The sequence below is a fragment of the Eumetopias jubatus genome, unplaced genomic scaffold, assembly GCF_037043125.1.
Source record: "Eumetopias jubatus isolate StellerSeaLion01/CBP00866 unplaced genomic scaffold, mEumJub1_p1.0 scaffold_14, whole genome shotgun sequence".
NCBI lineage: Eukaryota > Metazoa > Chordata > Mammalia > Carnivora > Otariidae > Eumetopias > Eumetopias jubatus.
This window is the reverse complement of record NW_028274820.1, coordinates 107321634-107345575: the sequence shown is the minus strand read 5'-3', so window position 1 is coordinate 107345575 and position 23942 is coordinate 107321634. Positions and strand designations below refer to the sequence as shown.

Sequence of the window (23942 nt, the reverse complement as noted above, 5' to 3'; positions counted from 1 at the left end):
CTCAGCGGGGAGTCTGCTTCTCCCTCTGACCCTCCCCCCTCTCATGCTCGGTCTCTCAAATAAATAAAATCTTAAAAAAAAAAAAAAAAAAGGAGCTGGCTGGGACGCCTGAGTGGCTTAGTAGGTTAAGCATCTGCCTTCGGCTCCGGTCATGATCCCAGGGTCCTGGGATCGAGCCCCGCATTGGGCTCCCTGCTCAGTGGGGAGTCTGCTTCTCCCTCTCCCCCTGCTTGTACTTTTTCTAGCTGTCAAATAAATAAATAAGATCTTTAGGGAAAAAAAATTAAAGGAGCTGCAGCTCATTTATTACTTAATTTTTTAAAATTTAAGTAATTCACATGATTTGAAACTCAAAACCATATCAAAAAACATGCACTGAAGGGCACCTGGGTGGCTCAGTCAGTTGAGCAGCATCTGACTTCAGCTCAGGTCATAATCCCAGGGTCCTGGGGTCAAGCCCTGCTTCAGGCTCCCTGCCCCTCCCCCCAACTCACGCGCTCTCTAATAAATAAATAAAAATCATTAAGAAAAAATACAGTAAGAAGTCCACACTCTCCTCTACTCTTGACCTCCCCAGCACAGCCAGACATGTGAATAATCAGGTCTATGAATTTTCTGTGTATGTGTCCAAGATTTCTTATGCCAATACAAATATACATTCCTACTTTTTCCACCAGTAGGTTATTATTCACATTGTACTGTAACTTCCTATTTTTCACTTAAACATGTTATCTTGGAACTCTTTCCGTATCAATATAAAAAGGGTCTCCATGTTCCTTTATACATCCTGACAATCAATGTTAAACAGAAATCAAAATTGCAGGGGCACCTGGGTGGCTCAGTCAGTTGAGCATCTGACTCTTGATTTTGGCTCGGGTCATGATCTCAGGGTCCTGGGATTGAAGCCCCCAGTCGAGCCGGGCTCTGCAGTGTGAAGCCTGCAGAGTGAAGCCTGCATAAGATTCTCACGCTTCCTCTGCCTCTCCCCCCACTAAAATAAATAAATAAATCTGAAGAAGAAGAAGAAGAGGAAGAAGAAGAAGAAGAAAAAGAAGAAATAATAATAATTAAAATTGCAAATCCCAACCATGAAAGTAAGAGGGATTTGTATGAGCCCGGAGGCACTGATAGCGAGTTGTCAGCCCTGGAATTTATTAATCATCTTTTAAATACCTTAAAAAAACAAAACAAAAACAAACTTGAAAGCAGTGAGAATCAACCACAGTTAAAGAGTACCTGCTTTCATGAGCTATGAAAAACATTCTAGATACTTAAAACCTAATATATTTAAACCATAAATAAAATTCCTGGAGTAGTTTCTTAGAGGAAATAGGTGCAGTACTCATAAAATCAAGGTTCCATATAAAGCTCCTTTACCCATTAAACACCTTTTGGAAACAGTTCACTAGTGAACCCCAGCCCAGGGCAGTGATGCGTTTAACTCCAGTAATTACTATCCAAAGGGATGGACTTTGTGCTACAATAAAAGCAAGTTTCCTCGCTGAGCTGCTATGATCCTGAGATCTCACATCCTGCCCTAATGCAATTAGCCTACAGAGAGCTAATTACCTAATCGAGGGATCACAGTTCCACTGACATCTTACTTCCTCCAACAGTAATAAACACCAGGGCGCTAAGATAGCACCTGATTAGTGGGCTGCATTAGTGTTTACAAGGTGGTTTCAGCTGGTGATGTGTTCTCTGCATACAGTTCGGTTCAAAGAATGCTTTCCTAACCAAAAGAAACAGCTCTTTTCATGTTACAGGATAGCATTTTATAAAAGCAAGAGGACTCTTTGGGGTAACATAAATCATCTGACATAACATAGGACATCAAGAGACAGTGCCTTTCAGCACGATGCCTATATAACATCAGCCCCTTCATTCCTCCTAGAACCACTATGTATCTTTGCACCACACCCTGTTAAATATTTGTCCAATTCTCAAGAAACCACTAAACTATTCAAAAATAGTTCAACATTATGGTCACACTTACTTACTTCAATACAAATAAGCCATATTCTAACTTGTATGTTTTGTTTTGTCCCTTTCAAAAGTTTATTCCAAAGTTCTGAAAGGCAAACATTTCAGAGTGCTAGAGTAAACTGTCGAGGGCGATCTGATAAGAAGAGTGCTGTGGGAAAGCCTAGAAGATACGTCACATATTGGTTCTATAACCCAGGCGTGAGGCCAGTGTTTCAAAAGGTGGCTAGGACTAAACTCCACTCTCATTTCCAAGATACTCTAGAAAAATGAGTTTATTTCATTTAATACATGACAGGCCAGGAAAATGGATTCACACAGTATCAGTCGGTTTAGAAAAGAAAAACCAACTTTCATTCTCCATGAAGTGCTTGAACAGTTGAATATCCTCTATCATATTCTATCAGAAAGCGGCAGCTAAAACTGCTACAGAGGAAGCCAGAAAAAAGCACAGAGGGGAGGCACACTGCATTGTTCACGGAGTGCCCAACGACACTTGCCTGACTTTGGGCACCACCATCCGATGCTGCACCATCAGCGTGTGGCCGATCGATGCCATCAGAGTAAAGGCCTCCTCGCTGGCTGAGTCCCTCCACACCAGGTTTAACAGGGTGTTGGTCTGCTGCTTCGTGTCCAACTTCTTCAGACACTCCTCTGTTATGTATGGTACTGAGAGCCTACCATCCTCCTAAAACACACCACATAAATTGCTCTGAGTTAATGACGTTTTATTACAAATGACCCTCTACACCACACACACACATGAAATGTGATCTTACTTCAATGGAAAATAAAACGTAGGCATTATCTAAAAGTTACCCACATCACAATGGACAAATCAATATCTCTCCAAATGCATCCATTAAAGTAATATGAAAATCTCTAGAGCTCCACAGTCACTATCTATATTAGGCACCAATTTTATCCAGCATTAACACCACAGGGACTGTAAATACTCAGTTTTTGCCTACTGATGTGACAATATTTCAGTATTGACATTTTAAGAAAAATTAATTTCATATTTTTAGACACCATCGTACTAAGCATACATGGGTGGGAATATATTACCATCTAGCAGAATTTCCAATTTAAATTATTTGGGAGATTACAGTTTAAGCAAAAATATTAAATAATTTATTTTTAGAAAAACAAATGAGATATATTTATCTTAATTTCTCTAAAGATCTGATTCACCGAATAAAACCTGAACTAAGACACTAAGCATTTACCTATTTGGGGTATTAACCAAAGATACATACTTTTCTCATATATGTATGTATATATCTAAGTATATATAAATATGAATATATATACACAACACTGGGTATTGCTGACTACATTGTTTGGAAACTTAAATGGATATAATTTATGTAACTTATAATAATCTATCAAAACATTGCTTTAGATAAAAGTAATAAATTCTATCTGTCAAACTCAAATCTGTAAATAAGATGCACCTAATAAAAGGAGTTAGGAAAAGACTACATTGGTACTATTTTTGTAGTGTACATATTTAAAATAAATTATACACAAACAATAACTAAACTGATTATACAGAAACCTAAGAGTTTATAAACAGTGAAATTTGACTTTGGAAAATCTCATTCAATCAAATTAAAGTCTACATAATTCCCATAGGAAGTAAAAGGCAATATATAAGCAGTCATCAAAAGATCTGACCGAAAAATAAAGAAAAGATTTTGAGTCAAACCTGTTGAGTACCTGGCCTACTACTGGGTCACTGGTTCTGAACCCAAATGTGGACAAGAAGGGAGAGATGATAAACAATGCAAGGGAAAAATGAAGAGAAAAAAATGAAAAAGAGAAACAAAAGTACCACGTCATATAATTCTAGTAACAGAGACCTTGAAACCCTTGTATATTAAGTTAAAGAAAAGTGGAGTAAAATTTCCCAAAAATATAAGTAAGAAAATTAAGCTGCACTTTTTTTTTTTTTGCAGTTTGTCAAAAAAAATTTTAATGACTTTATGGGATGCCTAGCCCATGCAATGGCTCACACTTCAAAGGCTTACATTTAGAAACTTCAAAATAAAAGTTCTAAGCCATATTCTCCAATAGTCTTATGGGCTTTAAAAAAAATTTTTTTTTAACTTAAACTCAATTTAGTTAACATATAGTGTATTATTAGTTTCTGGGGGAGAGGTCAGTGATTCATCAGTCTTAAACAACACCCAGGGCTCATTCCATCACATGCCCTCCTTCGTGCCCATCCCCCAGTTACCCCAGCCCCCTCCTCCCTCCCGCCAGCAACCCTCGGTAGGTTTCCTAGAATTAAGAGCCTCTTATGTCATATGACTTCACTCATATGTGGAATGTAAGAAACAAAACAGATGAACATAGGGGAAGGGAAAGAAAAAAATAACATCAGAGAGGGAGACAAGCTGCACTTTTTGTATGTTCTGAGCAGTGTAACCACAAGCTAGTGAGCCTGGGCATTCTTTTGTTTCCTGTGTCTCACATTCTGCTCTTCTGTTTGTGTCCACAGTGAGAAGGGACTTCCTAACCTTCCTTCTCCAGCAGACGCAGCCCAGAGCCTCATTTTCACGTGGACACAAATTATATTGTGTATAAACATTATAATTTCACAGCTTCTCTAGAAGGTTAAGCATTAAAAAAGTGTCTTCTAAAAACAAAAGTTTTATCTACATTCCATCTACAGAATCCCATTTTTTTTACCACATAAAAAATTTACATTTTTATGTGCAGTTCTGAATTCTGACAGATGCAAGACTTCCAGCTTCCACCAAAACATTCAGTTTTGCCCCTTTGTAACTAGCCCTTCCCCTAGCTGTAAGGGGCAATGACTCATCTGTTTTTTCTTATTATTATGACTTTTTTCATCTCTGCTAATGAAGCTATTTGTATCAGAAGGCACAGTACTAACACATCCTTTCACTTCACAAGATCCTAAAGATTTACGTCCCCTGGAAAACCTGAGCCACTCTGGTGTGTATTTTTCCTGGGATTGGACTTAGTATTAATCAGTGGGAAATTTCGTAACAAAAAAATATTTAAACCCATGTCAGCCTTATATCAAGTTATTTCAATTGTGTAATTAAGAGAAAAATCAGCAGATATGTCACTGAAGACACACAAATTATGTATGTGTATAATGCAAAGTATAATGCAAAGCTTTTTATTCCTTGAAAATACATAGCAAATCATGCTTATACGTTACAATAAACTCAATATTCACTTTCTAATAACTCTAACATTTGGCATCCACAAAACTGCCAAAAATAAACAGGAGACATTACTTGATGTCTACAAGATAGGGTAAGGAAGAAAACCTTTTTTCCCTTTGAGGCTGGGAGAAGGGGAGGGCGTGGCTGCTGATGGGAGCGGGTTTCTGTGCAGACAATGCTCTACCCGAGTGACGGTGGCTGCAATTAGGCGAATATACTGAGAAATCACTCAACTGTACATCACTTTAAAAGGGCGAATTTTATGGTAAAGTATATCTCAATAAAGTTGCTATAAAAAATTCTTAAAAACAGAACAAATGCGTGGCACACAGTAAATGCACTTCCTGAGAACTAGAAACTTATGAGCCTTTTAACTCAACAATTTCACTTCTGGGAAAATTTCCCAAGTAACAAATTAATATACAGCATGGCCTACTCTGCATAAAAAACCCACCTAACTATGTACCCCCACATATACTTCTATGGATGGGCAGGAGAAGGTGTGGAAGGACATCCCAATCCCCAGTCGCCAGGATGGTCATCTCTGGAAAGAACAGGGTGGCTGAGGAAGGGAGGGGACTTCATCTGCAGTCTGAATGCTTTATAACAAGAACGCTTTCAGGTATCACTTATACAGCTAAAAATAAGGACGGACACAAAGTTAAAAGTGACTTCAAAATCAGACAGAGTGACACGCAGTGTAATTCGTTCGCTGACCCCCAGGCCCCCTGGAGCTTACCAGAGCGCTTGGCTGCTTGTCTGCTGCTTCACCCTCATCTTCCGAGTCACTGGCCGAATCCTGACAGCTCGTGCCGGCAGGTGGAACTGGTAGCTGAGAGAGAAAGGTCTGGAGTACCCTTAAATACACCAGCAGTCCTTCCTCAGAGAGGGTCCCTTTGTAAAACAGTCAGTTGTAGTATTTCATTAGAAATGCTCAAACAGAAACTAGAAAACTCAGGTATCATTTTTCTTATATTCAGAGAGACATTTCTGACCACAACTTATTATCAAAATTCTAATAACTCATGTACAGATGTATTAAAATACATCAGAGAGAGGCTGTAATTCTAGAATAGGCGCACATTAGAAGCTTAGCGTAAACGGGGATGACATCCCTGCCCTCACAGTTCTCCCATTCAACTTTAAAATTCTTTTTAATCTGTGTGGCCTTGTAACATGTATCTGAATCAGGCCTTTTTTTTTTTTTAAGTAATCTCTACACCCATGGTGGGGCTCAAACTCACAACCCGGAGATCAAGAGTCACATACTCCACTGATGGAGCCAGACAGGCGTCGCTGAATAGGGACTTTTGTATGTGCTTAGAAACTTTCCCCACTGTCTAGGACACAGACCTTCAGCAAATACACTCTTACAAGAAATCCACCCCCAGCCCCAGGGGCCACCTTGACAACATACACCTGCCACTGGATTCCCTTCTCTTATGACTTCTATCTGCCAGTCCTATGTATATATGAGTTCAAGTAAAACATGTCTTTTATCTCATACCCAGGTAATGCTCGCCAACAGTTAAGACAAAGAAGAAGAGCCATGGTGCCCCACTGCTTGTCTTGGAGCACCTGCTCTCCAGTAACAACAGTGCACTCAGGAAGGGCTCATAAGGGAAAACAGTGTGTGCATCCGCTAAGGCTGGAATGACGAAATGAAAAATCTGATCTGTAAAAGGTGCTGCCAACAACTCCTCAGTGAAGGCGCTAAAAACTTGCTGCCTGAAAGAAAAATGGAAGCTTTTATCAAAACATATTGTTCATAAAATCACTGATTAAAATTAACTTACAAAATATTCTTTTCTAAATTAATTGAAGTTAAGCATTCAATATCAACTAAATTGCCTTGAAATTAACTGATTTTGTGTATTCCCTATTAAGGAAACTCTACCATGTTTTTACATCTTTCAATAGAAGACAGGAAAATAACCAGACCATCAGAATTATAAATTTATATTAGGGTACAGGCCAAACAGAAATAGTAAAACTTTTCTTTAAACTTAGTCATATTAATAAAGTAAAAATTTGACTTTGAAGTCTTTATGTAAAATAGCATCCGTGTAAAAGTTACTGTCAGATTCAGAACCGTGAACTTACAAAATCAGTAAATTATCGCATTCTCACCTTGCACCTTCTGGACAGGAGTTGTAAGTAAAGTGCAATGGTTTCAGAACATTCTCTAGCAAAATGTTTGCTATAGGAACTCGAGATAAATCAGAATATTCAATACTTGATGGAAGCTTGCTGTTAATTAACAAATAGAGAGATCTATAATACCCTAAAAGAAAGGAAAAACACGTATTTAAAATTTGGTACCTTCATCATGAGGAAAAAAAAATGTGTCAATTTTTAAATGCTTTTTATAAATCTCCATGGGTCCAAATTTAAGTTAATTTTTCTTCAACTTTCCTTTTTTGTTAAATGTTACTAGTTAAAGAGACAATGGCCCCCCTTTTTTAAGTTTATTAATTTTTTAAAGTAATCTCTACACCCAACGTGGGGCTTGAGCTCCCGACCCTGAGATCAAGAGTCACAGGCTCTACCGACTAAGCCAGCTGGGAGCCCCTTGAACTTTTTTATTAAGGAAAAGTTAAATACATAAGTAGCCTGAAATGGTATATATACTCCATGTACCCATCACCCACTCCTCCATTCATTGGGAAGCAAATCTAAAATATAATGATTTCAGTGTGTCATCAAAGGACTTTATTTTTCTTAAAAATACCATTATGACAGCTAAATTAAATTAATAATTCCTTGCTATCACAAGCATCTAGTCAGTGTTCAAGTGTCCAACTCTCTCTTGCTATAAATTTTACTTAACTAGTTTGCTTGAATCAGGATCTAAGTAAGGCCCATACATTGTGAGGGTTTTCATTTGCCTCTTAAGCATCCTCCAAGTATTTAACTAGTTTTGTGGTTTTTAAAAAGCATGTTGAACTCAGGACTTAAACAGACATATTTCAATTTACTGCAGTGGTTATCCTAATTAATTCTCACACTGTCCTGTCTTTGGGCAATGGGGTAGGCTGTGGGCAGGCCTCTGAGCTCCACTGCTCATGAAGAGCATCTCCAGACTCACCTGTCCTCATCTCCTGACCTGGAGCCAGGATCTGGCACCACCAGCCTTTTCATCCTTTTAGAGGAAATGATGGCTTTGGAGACCAAAATATGGGCACCAGGGAATTCAAGCTGAAGCAACAACTTTTATGACCTTACTACACTTTTGATGGGATTGCAGGGTGTGCAGTAAACATCAACTCTGGCATCACCAACGATCCAAATCCTACAGCTTTTTAAATATATCTGCCCCCCACCTTTTTAAAGATTTTATTTATTTATTTGACAGAGAGAGACACAGCGAGAGAAGGAACACAAGCAGGGGGAGTGGGAGAGGGAGAAGCAGGGAGAGAGGCAGAGGGAGAAGCAGGCTTCCCGCGGAGCAGGGAGCCCGACGTGGGGCTCCATCCCAGGACCCTGGGATCATGACCTGAGCCGAAGGCAGACGCCCAACGACTGAGCCACCCAAGAACAATCTTCAGGTGTAGTTTGTCCAGACACATTTGGTAGTGCACATTAAAAACACAATCCATTTGGTTTACTTTCTGAAAACAGTCCTACACAAATTTATGAAGAGGCCGCTTTTAGGCAACAGGCTTGAGCCATGGAAACTTGATCAGAGCACGAGGCCCTGGCGGAACACAGACAGGCCCATCAGGCAACCCACCTTGAAATAGCCATAGGCCCTAACGGACCAATGGACTCCTTACAACCAGGCACGGTTACCAAAAAGGGAGAAAATTCCCTATGTCCCCAGACATCCTCACCTTCTCCGTTTACAAACAGGCCCCCCAGCCTCTGCTCATTTCTATCCCCTTTGTTCTGCCTCAGGTGAATCCTTTCAACCAGCCTGGGCCAGCTTCCACCCCTACTGAGCCAATCAGCGCCCCACAACTGGGGCCCCCCATCTGATCAGACAGACTCCACAATCTGTACCTGAGGCATGACCACTAAGCCCTGACTACTCAGTGCTCTGTCTTTACACGACTATGTAACTCCAACTCCAAACTCATGTATTTTTTTTTTTTTTTTAAAGATTTTATTTATTTATTTGAGAGAGAGAATGAGATAGAGAGACAGCATGAGAGGGGAGAGGGTCAGAGGGAGAAGCAGACTCCCTGCCGAGCAGGGAGCCCGATGCGGGACCCGATCCCGGGACTCCAGGATCATGACCTGAGCCGAAGGCAGTCGCTTAACCAACTGAGCCACCCAGGCGCCCCAAACTCATGTATTTTGATCACTAGTGAAACTCAACAGAGACGCCTGAAAGCTCTTCTGCTGTGAGACTGAGAAGATGGAAGTGGGTGACACAGATGAAGGGGATGAAGAGCTGCAAACCTCCAGCCACAAAATCAGTAAGTCACGGAGATTAAGGAAGAAAAAAAAAAAAAAGCACAGCACAGGGAATACATCAAGAATTTTAAAAAACACCACATCAAGAAAATTTTAAAAATATTATGGGGCGCCTGTGTGGCTCATTCTGTTAAGCATCTGCCCTCAGCTTGGGTCATGATCTCAAGGTCCTGGGATCGAGTCCTGCATCGGGCTCCCTGCTCATCGGGGAACCTGCTTCACCCCTGCCTGCCACTCCCCCTGCTTGTGCTCTATGTCAAATAAATAAATAAAATCTTAAAAAAAGATAATACCATTAATATATCACATCAATCCCTGTATGTACTGAACAGACTACCTGACAGCATGACTAGAGCATGAAGTTCTGCTTCATTTGTTAAAAGCTTCATGTTAAGTCACAGCACATACTGTATAATCATACAAACTGTAATTAGTAAACACTTCCAAATTTTAGACTCCTAATGCCAGGGAGAAACAGATGAATGGAATTAAGAGGAACAAACTTCCAGTGAAATCAGTAAGTCACGGAGATGAAAGTACAGCACAGGGAGCAGTCAACAGCAACGGTGCAGGGGACAAAGGGGGGCCACACTTGTCGTGGGGAGCCCTGAGCACCACATGGAGCTGTGGCATCACCTGATGGCATCACTGCGTGTCCCCACAGAAGGTGACAGAAGCGGCAGTTTCACCGCAAGATTGTGACACTCTACTTCTAGACACATTTCAAAATAATGCATTTCTCAGTCACGTTCTTTACACTTTTAGAAAACAAAAAAAGTAAAAATTCTCATGATTGCTCAGCCTTAAATCAATATACACAATAATGCATCAATTGATACAAAGGATGATTTCTAATTATCGTTACTTTGTTTTTTAAAAGATCAAATCCCACAAATTTCAATCTACTTTTAGTTGACTCCCTAATTTTTCAACAAACTAAATAGGTTTCCTTTTTTTTTTTTAAGATTTTATTTATTTATTAGAGAAAGAGAGAGAAAGCACAGTGATGTGAGGGGCAGAGAAGCAGACTCCCTGCTGAGCAGGGAGCCCGATGTGGGGCTCGATCCCAGGATCCTGGGAACATGACCTGAGCCCAAGGCAGACACTTAACCGACTGAGCCACCCAGGCCTACCCACCCCCTTTTTTTTTTAATCTAAGCCAAAAGCTAAGCTTGAGATGTATACGAATTTAATTTTTACAGTTTTAGTATTGAGGATTAAATTAGCTAGGTTTAGCCTACATTAGTCCGTCACCTCTGGAAAACAAAAGGAAACTTATTTATGGTTTTACCAGTGACTCCTGCCTTCCAGAATCACCTATAGCCCCTCTTATAACAAATAACATACCTATTTTTTAATGCTAATACTTCTGAAGTCCAAGCCCTGAAGTGTTTGACTTCCTAGCTGTGAGATTACTGGGAGTCAGATTTTTATTTTTATTTTTAAAGATTTTATTTATTTATGACAGAGAGAGACAGCGAGAGAGGGAACACAAGCAGGGGGAGGGGGAGAGGGAGAAGCAGGCTTCCCGCGGAGCAGGGAGCCCGATGCGGGGCTCGATCCCAGGACCCTGGGACCATGACCTGAGCCAAAGGCAGACGCTTAATGACTGAGCCACACAGGTGCCAAATTTTTAAATTTTTGTTTTACACAGCTTAACTCATCATAAAAGTTTTAGAAATCCTGTGTATTTCATAGTCACTAATGTGTCCTCCGAGGAATTTCGGATCTAGATTTTACCTTATCAGAAGAGTGCCAACACGTAAGAGCTTTAACACCCAGGCAGAAAGAAAACTCCGAGTCAATCTCTTCCTCTCCTCTGCTGAACTGATGAGAAGACTGAGATTACTTCCGACTGAGACCGGCTATCCCGCTGACTTGTCTCTCGTACTTGCAGCACTACTTACTGCTCCTCCCACTGGGGACACGGCCGCTGGCTCAGCGACGTGAGGACTGGCTGCTGCAGATACGCGTAAGCGAAGCACCCACAACAGTTTCTGGAGGCATGCATTTGCTTCGTTTTCAAGCAACAGGAAAATTTAGAGTGGACCACATTTCCAGATGTTTAGGGTGGGGAGAGCTGAGGACAAACGTCAGCACTCGTGCCCCCAGCAGGTGCTCCCCTCAGTAGTGCCCTGTCACAGTCACTCTTGGTGTTTAGAGCATGTGTACAGAGCAGCCTGCCTACGCACAGCCCCAACCCCATCTGCTACCTACCATTCTGAATCATGTAGTGCAAAATCTGTTCAATGATGGACACCACATAGCTAGCGTCTTGTAAAACAGGCAAATAAGTATTCTCAGATGAAAACACCTCAAGCATCCTCATTGGAAGTGCAACATTCAAACTGTCATCATTACAGTTTTGCAATAACCTGTAAAAACAAACCAAAACAAAAAGTATTCACATACTTACTGGATGGCAAATGTCATCCCAAACTCCCGCAAATGACTCTCCTTCACTATGGTGTTTGAGCCACTCTGTTCTAGTACTAGAGGTCTCTGAAAACAGGCAAGACTCGAGGACAGACAGGACAATAACTTCACACTTCCTTTGGAGTACTTACTACGTGCCCAACAGCATGCTGATACCGGTTTGTACAGATGAGAAATGCCAATCACAGAGGGAAAAATAGACGAGGAAAATCAGAGACCACAAATGTAGTGTGAGAAGTGTTATCTCGCTAAAAGTGCTTAACTCCTTCAAAGAGCTCCTCAAGACTTTCCACACCTGTGAGAAGTTGCTGACTCGATGGGATTTACCTGCAACAGAGGCTCATCAACCTCTTTATTTGAAATAAACATGTAAGTCGCTCAGATCCATCCAACTGCTGGACAAACAGGGAGCTGTGTTTAATTAAGTTCTGATACATCCATATCTGAAACATCAAAACATGCACATCACTCTCAATCCAGAAAAAGCTCACTGTTTACAGTACATAACAATCCAAATTTCCTTAAGTGGTAAGTAGATACTTAATCAAAGCATGATAAAAAGTAAATCCTCTAAGTTAGGTTTTATTTTGTAGTATATACCACACGTCTTTGATTTTCTATCTTAAAATAGCACATCAATATTAAGCTAAGTCACTAAATTTATCACTAGAACAAAGTACACTTAAAACTCATCTAAATCTGAAATAAAACAGCTCATTTGCAAAAATCAGCAATCCATCATAAAAACACATGAGAAATACAGCATTGATGCCAAGGTATATACAAGGGTATCTGTTTGTTCGCTTTACCTTTTGCCTCTGTGTCTCCAGCATCCTTTCTGTTGGGATACTCCCCTTCCCTAACTCCATGAAATTTTGGTAGGAAACGCGATCATACAGCCCCACTGTGCCCAGTAAAAGCTCAGGTACGTAGTATGTGAGGTGACAAGAGACTGCACAGATCCCTTCATAATGCTTACATATATCAAATCATCATGGTGTACCCTTTAAATATCTTAAAATTTTGCCAACCACCCCTCAGTAGAGTTGGAAAAAAGTCAAGGATGTGCCAGGGTGAGGAGAACTCCCCATTCTCCTGGACACAACAACTGGGCAGTGCATTCAGCAAATGCTGAGTAAGATTTCTAACCTGCACCCAGGAGGCCTATCTGCTATGGACGTAGCTACCATAAGTGATTTTGAAAACTCAATACTCAACAAGGAAGTTCTTCTACTTTCTGTACTATATTCTTGTAAAACTGTTACTTGTTCGTTTTGTAAGACCCATTTGGAACCAGTTAAAATTAAGACAGCTTCTTAAATGGGGCTACTTACAAATGTGCCACATTCTTTCTTTGCCTGTTATCTGACAGGAGCACTTCTTCATATAAAATGTTATCAGACAAAATGCTAATGCAAAAGTGTTTTATAAAACCAATTACAACAGACCTAAGTTAGGTGGAGATAACTCTGTGACCCATTCCAAATACAAATTTGCCTACACACAAGCTTTCTTCTTCAGGTGTTTGGAGCTACCTCGTCCATATTTTCTCAGGAACCAACAGGATACAATACTCTCTGTACTACCTGACATAGAGTTCATTCTAAATTGCCTGCTATCTTAACAAATAAAAATAGCCTGTACAGTAACTAAACATTATAAAAATCTAAAGGGCAACTGTAGGAACTTCAAGAATAAGGCTGTCAATATATAAACCAAGTAATTATGTTTCAAGTTGCTTATGAGATAAAAAAAAAAAAAACCTCAAAGCAGTAGTGATACTTTACTTAAACATTCTCTGGACTGTGTTTTGAAGATTTTATTTATTTGAGAGAGAGAAGAGAGAGCTCAAGCGGAGGAGCAGAGCGGGAGAGGGAAAGAATCTCAAGTGGACTCTGTGCTGAGCGTGGAGCCCGACGTGGGGCTTGATCTCACCACCCTGAGATCACAACCTGAGCCGAAACCAAGAGTGAGACGCTTAAGTGACTGAGCCACCCAGGCAATCCTGGACTGTGTTTTGATAATATATTTCACAACCTTGACAAATGTACCAATAACATCCAAAAAGTTGTACATTAAACACTACATTAAATACTTACTTTGCCTAACTTTTTGTTACTATTTACTAAATGCAGATGAGTAAAGTTTTAAAAACATTCATTCTTTCTTGGGAAGTCAACTGAGGATATGTATCAATAAAATGAGGGAGTAAACCAAGAAAGCAAAAAGATAATGGCATCAGGAGGCAGGATCTAAAACTGAAGCAAAGCAACTGATTTTCCCAAGGTAATGACACAAGAATTTCCTGGAATCCAAGAAGATTAGCTCCAGGGAAACAGAGCATCAGACTAGCTGATATCTTTGATCATATGGACAATTATACTGAGAAGCATTTTACAGTACTGTCAAAAGTAGAGGGCAACTTTATCAAGAGGCTCAAAGAAAGTTAAACAAAAGTCAGGCAATTATGAACTCCAGAATAATTAAATATAATCAGAGTACACTATTTTAGCAGAGACCATAATTTATTTTTTTTAATTTTTTAAAGATTTTATTTATTTGACAGAGAGAGAGACAGCGAGAGAGGGAACACAAGCAGGGGGAGGGGGAGAGGGAGAAGCAGGCTCTCCACTGAGCCGGGAGCCCGATGTGGGGCTCGATCCCAGGACCCTGGGATCATGACCTGAGTCGAAGGCAGACGCTTAATGACTAAGCCACCCAGGCGCCCCGAGGCCATAATTTAAAGTCATAATAATAAAAAATAAAGGGAGGAAATGCAGAAGACACAGCCATATAAACCTAGCTTTGCAAGAAGCATCTTAGAGAAACACAAAAGTAGCATCATGCTTATTCCTGGGGGGGAATTAGGGAGCATGGAAGACTGGGGCAGAGGGCCTCTTTCCCCACATGATTAATTTGTTGTTCTTGCATTTTTGTTTGCAAACTGAATAAACATTCAAGTTCACTTTTGTTCTATTAACCAGGTTTGATGACATTTAATTCTATTTGGTTTCAGAATCCGCAGAGGAGCACTTTGCTTTGTTTTGCTAAAGGCGTGGGGGCAAACGTACATTCAGCCCCAAGCTGTGCATGAATTCTGCTGAAGCAGCCGCGTGGGGACCACAGACGGACCCTCACACAGAAGCATGGCAGGAGCAGTTCTCCAGAGGAAAGGGGTGCTCTGGAGAGACATAAATGACTGGCACCCCCCAAGGCACCCGTACGTTGGTGCTCCTTAGCAATATCTCAATCTGTAAGACTTGAGTACATGAAGATGGTGATGGCCTGTTCCAGAAAGCAAGCCTGATTATCTGCTACTGTACTTCTCTGATTCATTTTTTCATGAACTTCAGAGAGAAAGCCTGGAAAGAGGCTACACTTAAGGGAAGTCCAGAATGGGCAGATGAAGCCACTTTTACTGCCTCTCTAGATTGGACCTAGTTTATGGAAAGTTCTCAGGTTCCAGCCTAGCTCAACTCAGGAAGGAATGCTGCATTCATTTTAAAGCCAAACACCAGATAAGCAATAACTGTTTCTGTATTTATATTTCTTATGGGGATCTTTGTAGTATGTATGGTTGTAGTACGGAAAACTTTTCATTTTATACCATCTTTCAATGTAATTTGAAATTTCTGTTACAAGTAAAGAAGAATTCCTAAGAATAAGTACATTTTTAACCTAATAATTACATAAGAAATCTCAGTATTTCCTGAGAAACTGGACACAGTAACAAGTTGCATTTTTAAAAAGTTTATTCATCTACGCACCCATCGGTATTTTCCAAAACCGTTCCTCATCACTGATAACATTAGAAGCCTATGTTTGACAGTATTAGTTATATTTGGGATGTTTTGAAAGCGAGATCCTGTATGTTAGAGATTTCAAGTATTCATAGATATAACACGCAAGAACACGTCAGAGGCCTGTCACGGTGACGGAAGGGAAGGCACAGGTAGGGAGGGCTCTGGGTGCGACAGGTGTTGATGACTACGGACACTGAGTACTGGGTACATGGTGGACGGGTCAATACAGTATTCTAGGGCGCCTGGGTGGCTCAGTCGGTTAAGCGACTGCCTTCGGCTCAGGTCATGATCCTGGAGTCCCGGGATCGAGTCCCGCATCGGGCTCCCTGCTCAGCGGGGAGTCTGCTTCTCCCTCTGACCCTCCCCCCTCGCATGTGCTCTCTCTCTCATTCTCTCTCTCTCAAATAAATAAATAAAATCTTTAAAAAAAAAAATACAGTATTCTACTTTTTCTTATACTTGAAATTTTCCATAAAAAACCCCAAAAAACAAAAAACAAAACTACTGACAGTTTATTTGGCTCTTTAAGAGGTAAAGCTCATCGCCACAAAGGTGACCTATTACGGCGGGCTGAGGGCAGTTCCCAAAGGCACACTGGAGGGTTATGTGACCCCATTAAAAACACACGCCGGAAAACACATCAACAAGGAAAAGTGAAAGCGTAGTTAGCACTCACCAAACGTTTTGAGTCTTCGTTCTGCTTGTAGAAAAACAGAAGCTGCCTCACCAAAAGGGTAAGGTTGGGCCCACTGGCAACGGAGAAAGTACCCCCCGACTGAGAGGCGGCGGCGCAGCGATCGAACGCGCTTCTCTGGACGGCGTGCTGGAGGCGAGACAGACCACAGCAGGCGTGACCGGGAGGGCTGCGGCCGCGGCGACCCCAGGGAGCCCCGGGGGCTGCGCGGCGGGGGGCGGGGGCGGGGCTGCGCGGCGGGGGGCGGGGGCGGGGCTGCGCGGCGGGGGGCGGGGGCGGGGCTGCGCGGCGGGGGGCGGGGGCGGGGCTGCGCGGCGGGGGGGCGGGGGGCGGGGCTGCGCGGCGGGGGGCGGGGGGCGGGGCTGCGCGGCGGGGGGCGGGGGCGGGGCTGCGCGGCGGGGGGCGGGGGCGGGGCTGCGGGGCGGGGCTGCGCGGCGGGGGCGGGGCTGCGGGGCGGGGCTCCGCGGCGGGGGCGGGGCTCCCAGTCTGGGTTCCGCTGCCGGCGCCATTCGGGACGTTCTCACGGAAAGGTGAAATGAAACCCAGAAAACTTGGGATGGAATGAAGACCCTTCAGTCCCCCAAAGACTCTTCCAACACTTCCACCTTTAGCTGCGGCCCAGGTTGCTATTATTTAAAAATCACCTCAAACTCCCCTGTCTATAAATCTTTATGTAAATATAAACTACTAAAATTAATTACTGGGGAAAACACTATTATCAACATTAGCTTTGATTACACAGGTGTACGAAGATACCCACAAAATGGATTCCACTTCTAAGACTCCGAGGCCATATTTAGAATAAGCTCTGGCATGCCTAATTCTTTCTCAGCTTAAAAGCAAACTTACTTGCTGTTTCCGGTCTCTGTAGCCTCGTATAAATGACTGTATAATTATTGCATTTTTCAATCTTCGTCTTTCCTCCTGCATAATGGAAGGAGGGAGGTACAATGGGTCACAGTGAAATGACATTTAGCTAGCAAAGACTTAAGAAAAAAAATTACAGAATTTACATACCACAAAATTCACTTTTAAGTGTACCAGTCACCAATTTTTAAAATATTCAAAATTCAAGTATCACCATGATCTAATTTTAGAATACTTTCATCACCCACTCCAAAACCCCCTGTACCCATTAGCACTCACTCCTCAACCCCTGCCCTGGCTCCCCCATCCCTGGCAACCACTAATCAAATTTGTCTGTGTGGGAATGCCTATTCTGGACATGTCTTATAATGGAATCATATAATATGTGGCCTTTTCTGTCTGACTTTTTTCACTTGGCTCAATATTTTCAAGGTTCATCCATGCCGTATCACGTATCAATACTATACTTTTTTTTAAAGGTTTTTTTAATTTATTCATTTGAGAGAGCGAGAATGAAAGAGAGAGAGAGAGAGAGCACATGCGAGGGGGGAGGGTCAGAGGGAGAAGCAGACTCCCCGCTGAGCAGGAAGCCCGATGTGGGACTCGATCCCGGGACTCCAGGATCATGACCTGAGCTGAAGGCAGTCGCTTAACCGACTGAGCCACCCAGGTGCCCCAATACTATAATACTTTTAATGGCCAATTAATATTTCACCATATGGATGTCTCACATTTTGTTTATCCATTTACTACCTGATAGACATTTGGGCTGTTTCCACTTTGGGCTATTATGAATAATACTGCTGTGGACATTCACATAAAAGTATTGTGTGGCCACAGGTTTTCATTTCTCTTGGGTATATGCCTAGGAGTTGAACTAACATTTGAGGAATTGCCAGACTGTTTTCCAAAATGGCTACACCATTTCACAATCCCACCAGCATAGTAAGACTTATAATAACAATTTTAGTTTTAAGTATAGAAAGAATACAGACAACCCAAACATCGATTTTGAAAGCCACTTTTCTTATCTCAAAGCAGAAAATTCCAGTTTTGATTAAGGCTGTCTTTAAAATTTTCAGTGACCTAGCAAAAATATTCATTCTTCACATCACCGTAACCAATGCAGCTCCCACTGTTTGAAAGCCTACTATGTGCCAGCCCTAAGAGAGACACTGCACAATCATCTTAGACAACTACTATTCCCCGTTTTATGATGCAGAAGCTGAAATTTCCATGAAGATAAAGTGATGCTGGAAGACCTAAGAGAGTCAGAATTCAGAGCCAAGTGTGACACTAAAACCTGTACTCATCCTACCACATGACATTGTTTTATGTCTTCTATGAATGCCACCTGCTAGGCTTGAAATACACATGTGCACACACACAATCCTAGGACGGCAGAACACCAATCAGGTCACCCAAGTGTACTTCCTGAGCTTCAAGTGGTTACAGCAAAGGAACCCCTGAGCTTAAACCTAGTTTGGGAATCTATTCATTACTACGATGATTCTAAGAGCCCTTCATTAAAAACCCATATATGGTCCCATCAGTTTTCAAAACGTTTATTTTTATTCATTCAGTTGTTCACTAAGGAGGAAGTTTTGGTAGCATTCTAGCCTTTTGGCTGGGACAGGGACCTTTAGAGTCTCAAAACTGGAGTTTAAACATTATCTTTAATAACCCATAATTATGTTCGTGAAATTAAAAGAGAACTGGGAAATAAATGAAACAAAGAAAATTCTAGAATTAAAATAAAATCTGAAATTCAGCATTCAATAGATATATGTAACAATTAGACACTGGTAAAGAGATAATCTGTAAATTAGAAGTTAGGTCAGAAGAAAATATCCAAACCAAAGTAGAAATATTCAAAAGGATAAATATACAGAAGAGTATAGAAGACATATATGACACAATGCAAAGGTCAAATATGTACGTAATTTGAGTCCAAGAAGAAGAGGAGAGGAAGAATGGAGCAGAAACACTACTCAAGATATGAAGGCTGAGAATTTTCCAGAAAAGATGAAAAGACATCAACCAATAAATATTTCTCGTTTGAGCAGTCATTTTCAACTGACAGCAATTCTACCACCCAGGGGACATTTGGTAATTTCTGGAGACATTCTTGGTTATCTCACCTGGAGGGAGGGAGTACTGTGGCATCTAGTGGGTAGAGTAGAGGCCATGGATGCTGCTAAACACCCTTCAAATGTACAGGATAAGCCCCCACAACAAGGAATTATCTGGTCCAAAATGTCAACAGAGCTGAGGTTGAGAAACCCCGCCTAAAACCCTTTTATTTGCTGTTTCCTCCACCAAGAATGCTCTTCCTCCAGCTTTCCATAAGGCAGCTTCTTTTTCATCCTTCAGTTATCAGCTCAACTCTAACCAGCTCAGAGAGTCCTTCCCTGAACACCCTTCCCCATCACTATCACCTTACTCCACTGCCTTCATGGCACTTATCACTGGCTTATATCTGTGCTCTAGAACCCAGCAAGAACATTACCCATCTTATTCACTATCCATATACCCAGCAAGCAGCACAGTACCTGGAATATATCAAGCTCTCAATTAATATTTGTTAAAGGAACGAATGAATTATTAGAAAATAAAACAAAACAAAAATCTGGAAAAGTAGGCCATAAAATACCATAATTGCTGATTAATCAACAAAATAAAGCCATTTTGAGAAATTGTCACCAGAGAGGTGAAATGTAAAATAAAGAATATATTAAAACAAAAATAAATAAATAAAATAAAGAATAAAACAACAACTGTCACTAGCTCCATTCGTTTATTTATCTTCTTCACAAATAGTTAAGAAATTTGCCTTAACAGTGAGTTTTCTTCTTTCGCTTGGCAAAACATGAACATGATACACTAAGTCTGTCTAGATCTTCTAGAAACCATTATCATAAGCAAGCAAGTGAACTTTATAAAAGCCTGCCCGCCCCCCCCTTCTGGAAACTGCCCTTTTAGTCCATCTTTTTCCACACTGGTTCCAGAATAAATTACTTATTATAAAATCAAAAAAATCCAGAAATGCTTCTAAAATTTAATATACATAAATATATATGTTATGTCACATATAACATACATATATCTACACACCTGTATGACAGTAAAGCCAAGACTTATTTAAATGCTATGGAAAAATGCTTATTTAAAGAGACTATTACGAAACTGTTTTTACCTCTCTCTTTCTTCTTTCTTCCTGAGTACGATGTAAAAGAGAAGCCTTTTCTTCCTAAACACAAAAAGAGAAAAGATAAAGAAGGCTAATTTCAAATTCTAAAATACTCTCAAACAAAAATTATACAATGTCTTAACCAAAAAAGGATTCTAAAGATCATACAAACATTCTGACTTAATGAGAAATCTGAGGCACAAGAGGTTAAACAGCCCCCTGCCAGATCACAGACCTAATTAAAGTTAGTATTTCAGTAGTTTTCTAAGAATAAAATCTGATTTCTTTATACACACAAGAGAGTTCAAGTAAAACTGGGAATATCTGAATAATATCAGTGCATTATATCAATGTCAATATCCTGGTTGTGATTATAATACTACAGTTTTGCAAAATATAACCCCCCCAGGGGAAATCAGGCAATGTGAACAATGGATTTTTCTGTATTATTTCTAACAGCTGCACATGAGCCTACAATTACCTCAATAAAATTTTGATTTTTTTATGAATTCATTTTGATGAATTTTTGATGAAACAAAATTCAGTATTGTTACTGAATTTTTAAAAATTCTCTTTTCATCATAAAACTAAATTTTGAACAAAATTACTGGTATATAGAAGGAACCAAAGTAATAAATGGGAAACTTAAACATTTCAAATGAAATAAAAATACTTAAAGATAACCCTCCTTCCCCCCAGAACTGTTCAAGTCTATAGTGTATGGGCATTTTATTTTTATAAATGTAATCCAAAAGAAAATTAACAGTCCAAGACATTATATATGAATCATTATAAAAATGAATAAACAGACCTCTTAACAAAAACAAACACAACATCAAAGCAGTGTCAGAAGGCAAGTAATTAAGCCAATTTAAAATTATACATTGATATGTGAATAAACAGTGTGCAGAATGAAAAGTTTCTCACTGACAAAATTTAAAGCCAAAGAAATAAATCCGGGGCACCTGGCTGGCTCAGTCAATGGAGCATGCAAATCTTGATCTCAGGGTCATGAGTTTGAGCCCCATATATTGGGCACAGAGCTTACTTAAAAAAAGAAAAAAGAAAGGAAAGAAATTCTCCAGATATTTCCCACTATAAATAATCTCATTTCTTGAATTTCAAATAAAAAGCCTTTATCTACCACATGACCAAAGTCAGAAAAATGTTTTGTTTTAAATTTTAATTAAAAGGAGGAGGGGGAATGGAAAATTTAAAGTAAAAAGTGCAAAGTTATGATGGTCAGAATTTGGGAAAGCTTCTAGAAAAAAATTTCTAGCCAGTATCCTTATTTACGAATAGAACTGTTTGTGTCTATGCTTTCCTTTCCTTTTATCTCCATTTGATCAGATTTAATATATGTTCATTATTTGGTTAGAGCTAAAAAGCCAAGATTCCTTAAAATAATATACACTGTTACAACTATGAAAAAATACACTTAAGTTTGAAATTAGGGTGGGGGGATGGGGTAACTGGATGATGGGCATTAAGGAGGCCATGTGATGTGATGAGCACTGGTTTGTTATATGCAAGTGGTAAATTATTGAACACTACACCTAAAACTAATGATGTACTATATATGTTGGCTAAGTGAATAAAAAAAAATTTCTCTGAAATTCAACAAACCAACATTTTACCTTAAAAACATGGTACATAATGGTACATGCTGGCAAAATAGCCACTACATTTACTTCCACGTACAGATAAGCTCCTAGTCCTCGCTAATCTAAAAGCTGCACAGGCTCCAGTACCTCATTTTCCCTGACCACACTATTGCTTTCATCTGCTTCAACATCTGGCACGTGTAGGTATTCAACACATACTTATGAAATGACTGAACAAACATTTCCTTTAAGTCAAACCCTGCAGTCTAAAAGACGGCATAGCCCTAACAGCTGAAAAGCACTTTTGGATACTTGCAACACAGTACTTAGGTTGCAATATTTTAAAAATCAAAATAGGTACTCAGGATCAAAAAACACACTTAGATTCTAATTGAATACTGGAATTTCTTGGAAATTCTATCTTAAGTTTGAAGCTCATGGTATGGGAGGAGCCACGACAGCAAGAGAGGCAATGCTGGATGTGCTGAGGGTGAATATTCTTAACTTTTGATTACCTGTAGATCCAAATCCCTGGACACAGGACATCATACAAATGTGAAGGTCATTCTCTCACCTGTGCTCAAGGGCTGTAACGTTTCCTACTTAAAAGACAAATTCGGGCGCCTGGGTGGCTCAGTTGGTTAAGCAACTGCCTTCGGCTCAGGTCATGATCCCGGAGTCCCGGGATCGAGTCCCGCATCGGGCTCCCTGCTCGGCGAGGAGCCTGCTTCTCCCTCTGGCCCTCCCCCCTCTCATGTACTCTCTCTCTCATTTTCGCTCTCTCAAATAAATAATCTTTAAAAAAAAAAAAGACAAATTCATTTCAAAAAAATAAGGTATAGCAAGCCAATCCAAAATAATGGATGGACACACACACACCCAATACGTAATTTCAACAATAAAATCGTGTTTTTGAAAATGCTAATAAGGCCTTTCAAAGCGTACTCATGCCCCTTAAATACTCTGCAGACAAAAGAAAACAAGGGCGCCTGGGTGGCTCAGATGGTTAGGCATCTGCCTTCGGCTCAGGTCATGATCCCAGGGTCCTGGGATCGAGTCCTGCATCGGGCTCCCTGCTCCTTGGGAGCCTGCTTCTCCCTCTGCCTCTCTCTCTCTCTCTCTCTCATGAATAAATAAATAAAATCTTTAAAAAAAATTTAAAAAAAAAGAAAACGGTCTACAGGGAGAGGTGACCAATCCCCTATGTCCAGTCGGACACACTGCAAAGCCGACTGACAGCAGCACCATCTACCGCCAACACGGATTCGTCTGCGCCCGTCTACTGTGCCCTAGAGCACAGGAAGACAGCGCAGGCCACGTGTGCCACACACGGAAAACTAACAGGGAGGCCATGTGTGCCACACACGGAAAACTAACAGGGAGGCCACGTGTGCCACACACAGAAAACTAACAGGGACTGAAGGCTTCTGTCCACACACCAGGCAATATTCTAAGCCCTTGGCTTCGGTTAATTCACGTATTCCTCAAAACTAGCCTATGAGGTAAGTACTATTATTTTTCCTATGAGGAAAGTGAGGTTTGAAAGTGGTAGATACAGGATCTGAACTCAGATGGCCTAGAGCTTAACCCACTAAGCAGTATGCTATTTACTTTGAAAAAGAACATTAATTGTTATTTTACATTTTGGGAAATTTAAACAAGTCTTTGTCTTCATTATATATGAGTAATCTGAAAGATGTATCAGAAAGGAAGAGAGAGGGAAGCTACAGAAAAAAAAAT

At 40.5% G+C, this 23942-nt stretch overlaps 1 protein-coding gene across 1 annotated transcript in view; it reads right to left on the bottom strand.

Moving 5' to 3' along the window:
* The window catches only part of UBE3C (ubiquitin protein ligase E3C), a 115911-nt gene that overhangs the window by 72590 nt on the left and 19379 nt on the right, over positions 1-23942 (bottom strand). Inside the window, exons 2-10 of the mRNA XM_028092403.2 lie at positions 20605-20658; positions 17391-17465; positions 16524-16670; positions 12372-12487; positions 11826-11983; positions 7320-7473; positions 6697-6917; positions 5929-6083; positions 2484-2671 (exon numbers count right to left, since the gene is read on the bottom strand). Of these exons, the coding sequence (XP_027948204.1) occupies positions 2484-2671; positions 5929-6083; positions 6697-6917; positions 7320-7473; positions 11826-11983; positions 12372-12487; positions 16524-16670; positions 17391-17465; positions 20605-20658 (1268 nt within the window). The remainder of the gene's footprint in view (positions 1-2483; positions 2672-5928; positions 6084-6696; positions 6918-7319; positions 7474-11825; positions 11984-12371; positions 12488-16523; positions 16671-17390; positions 17466-20604; positions 20659-23942) is intronic.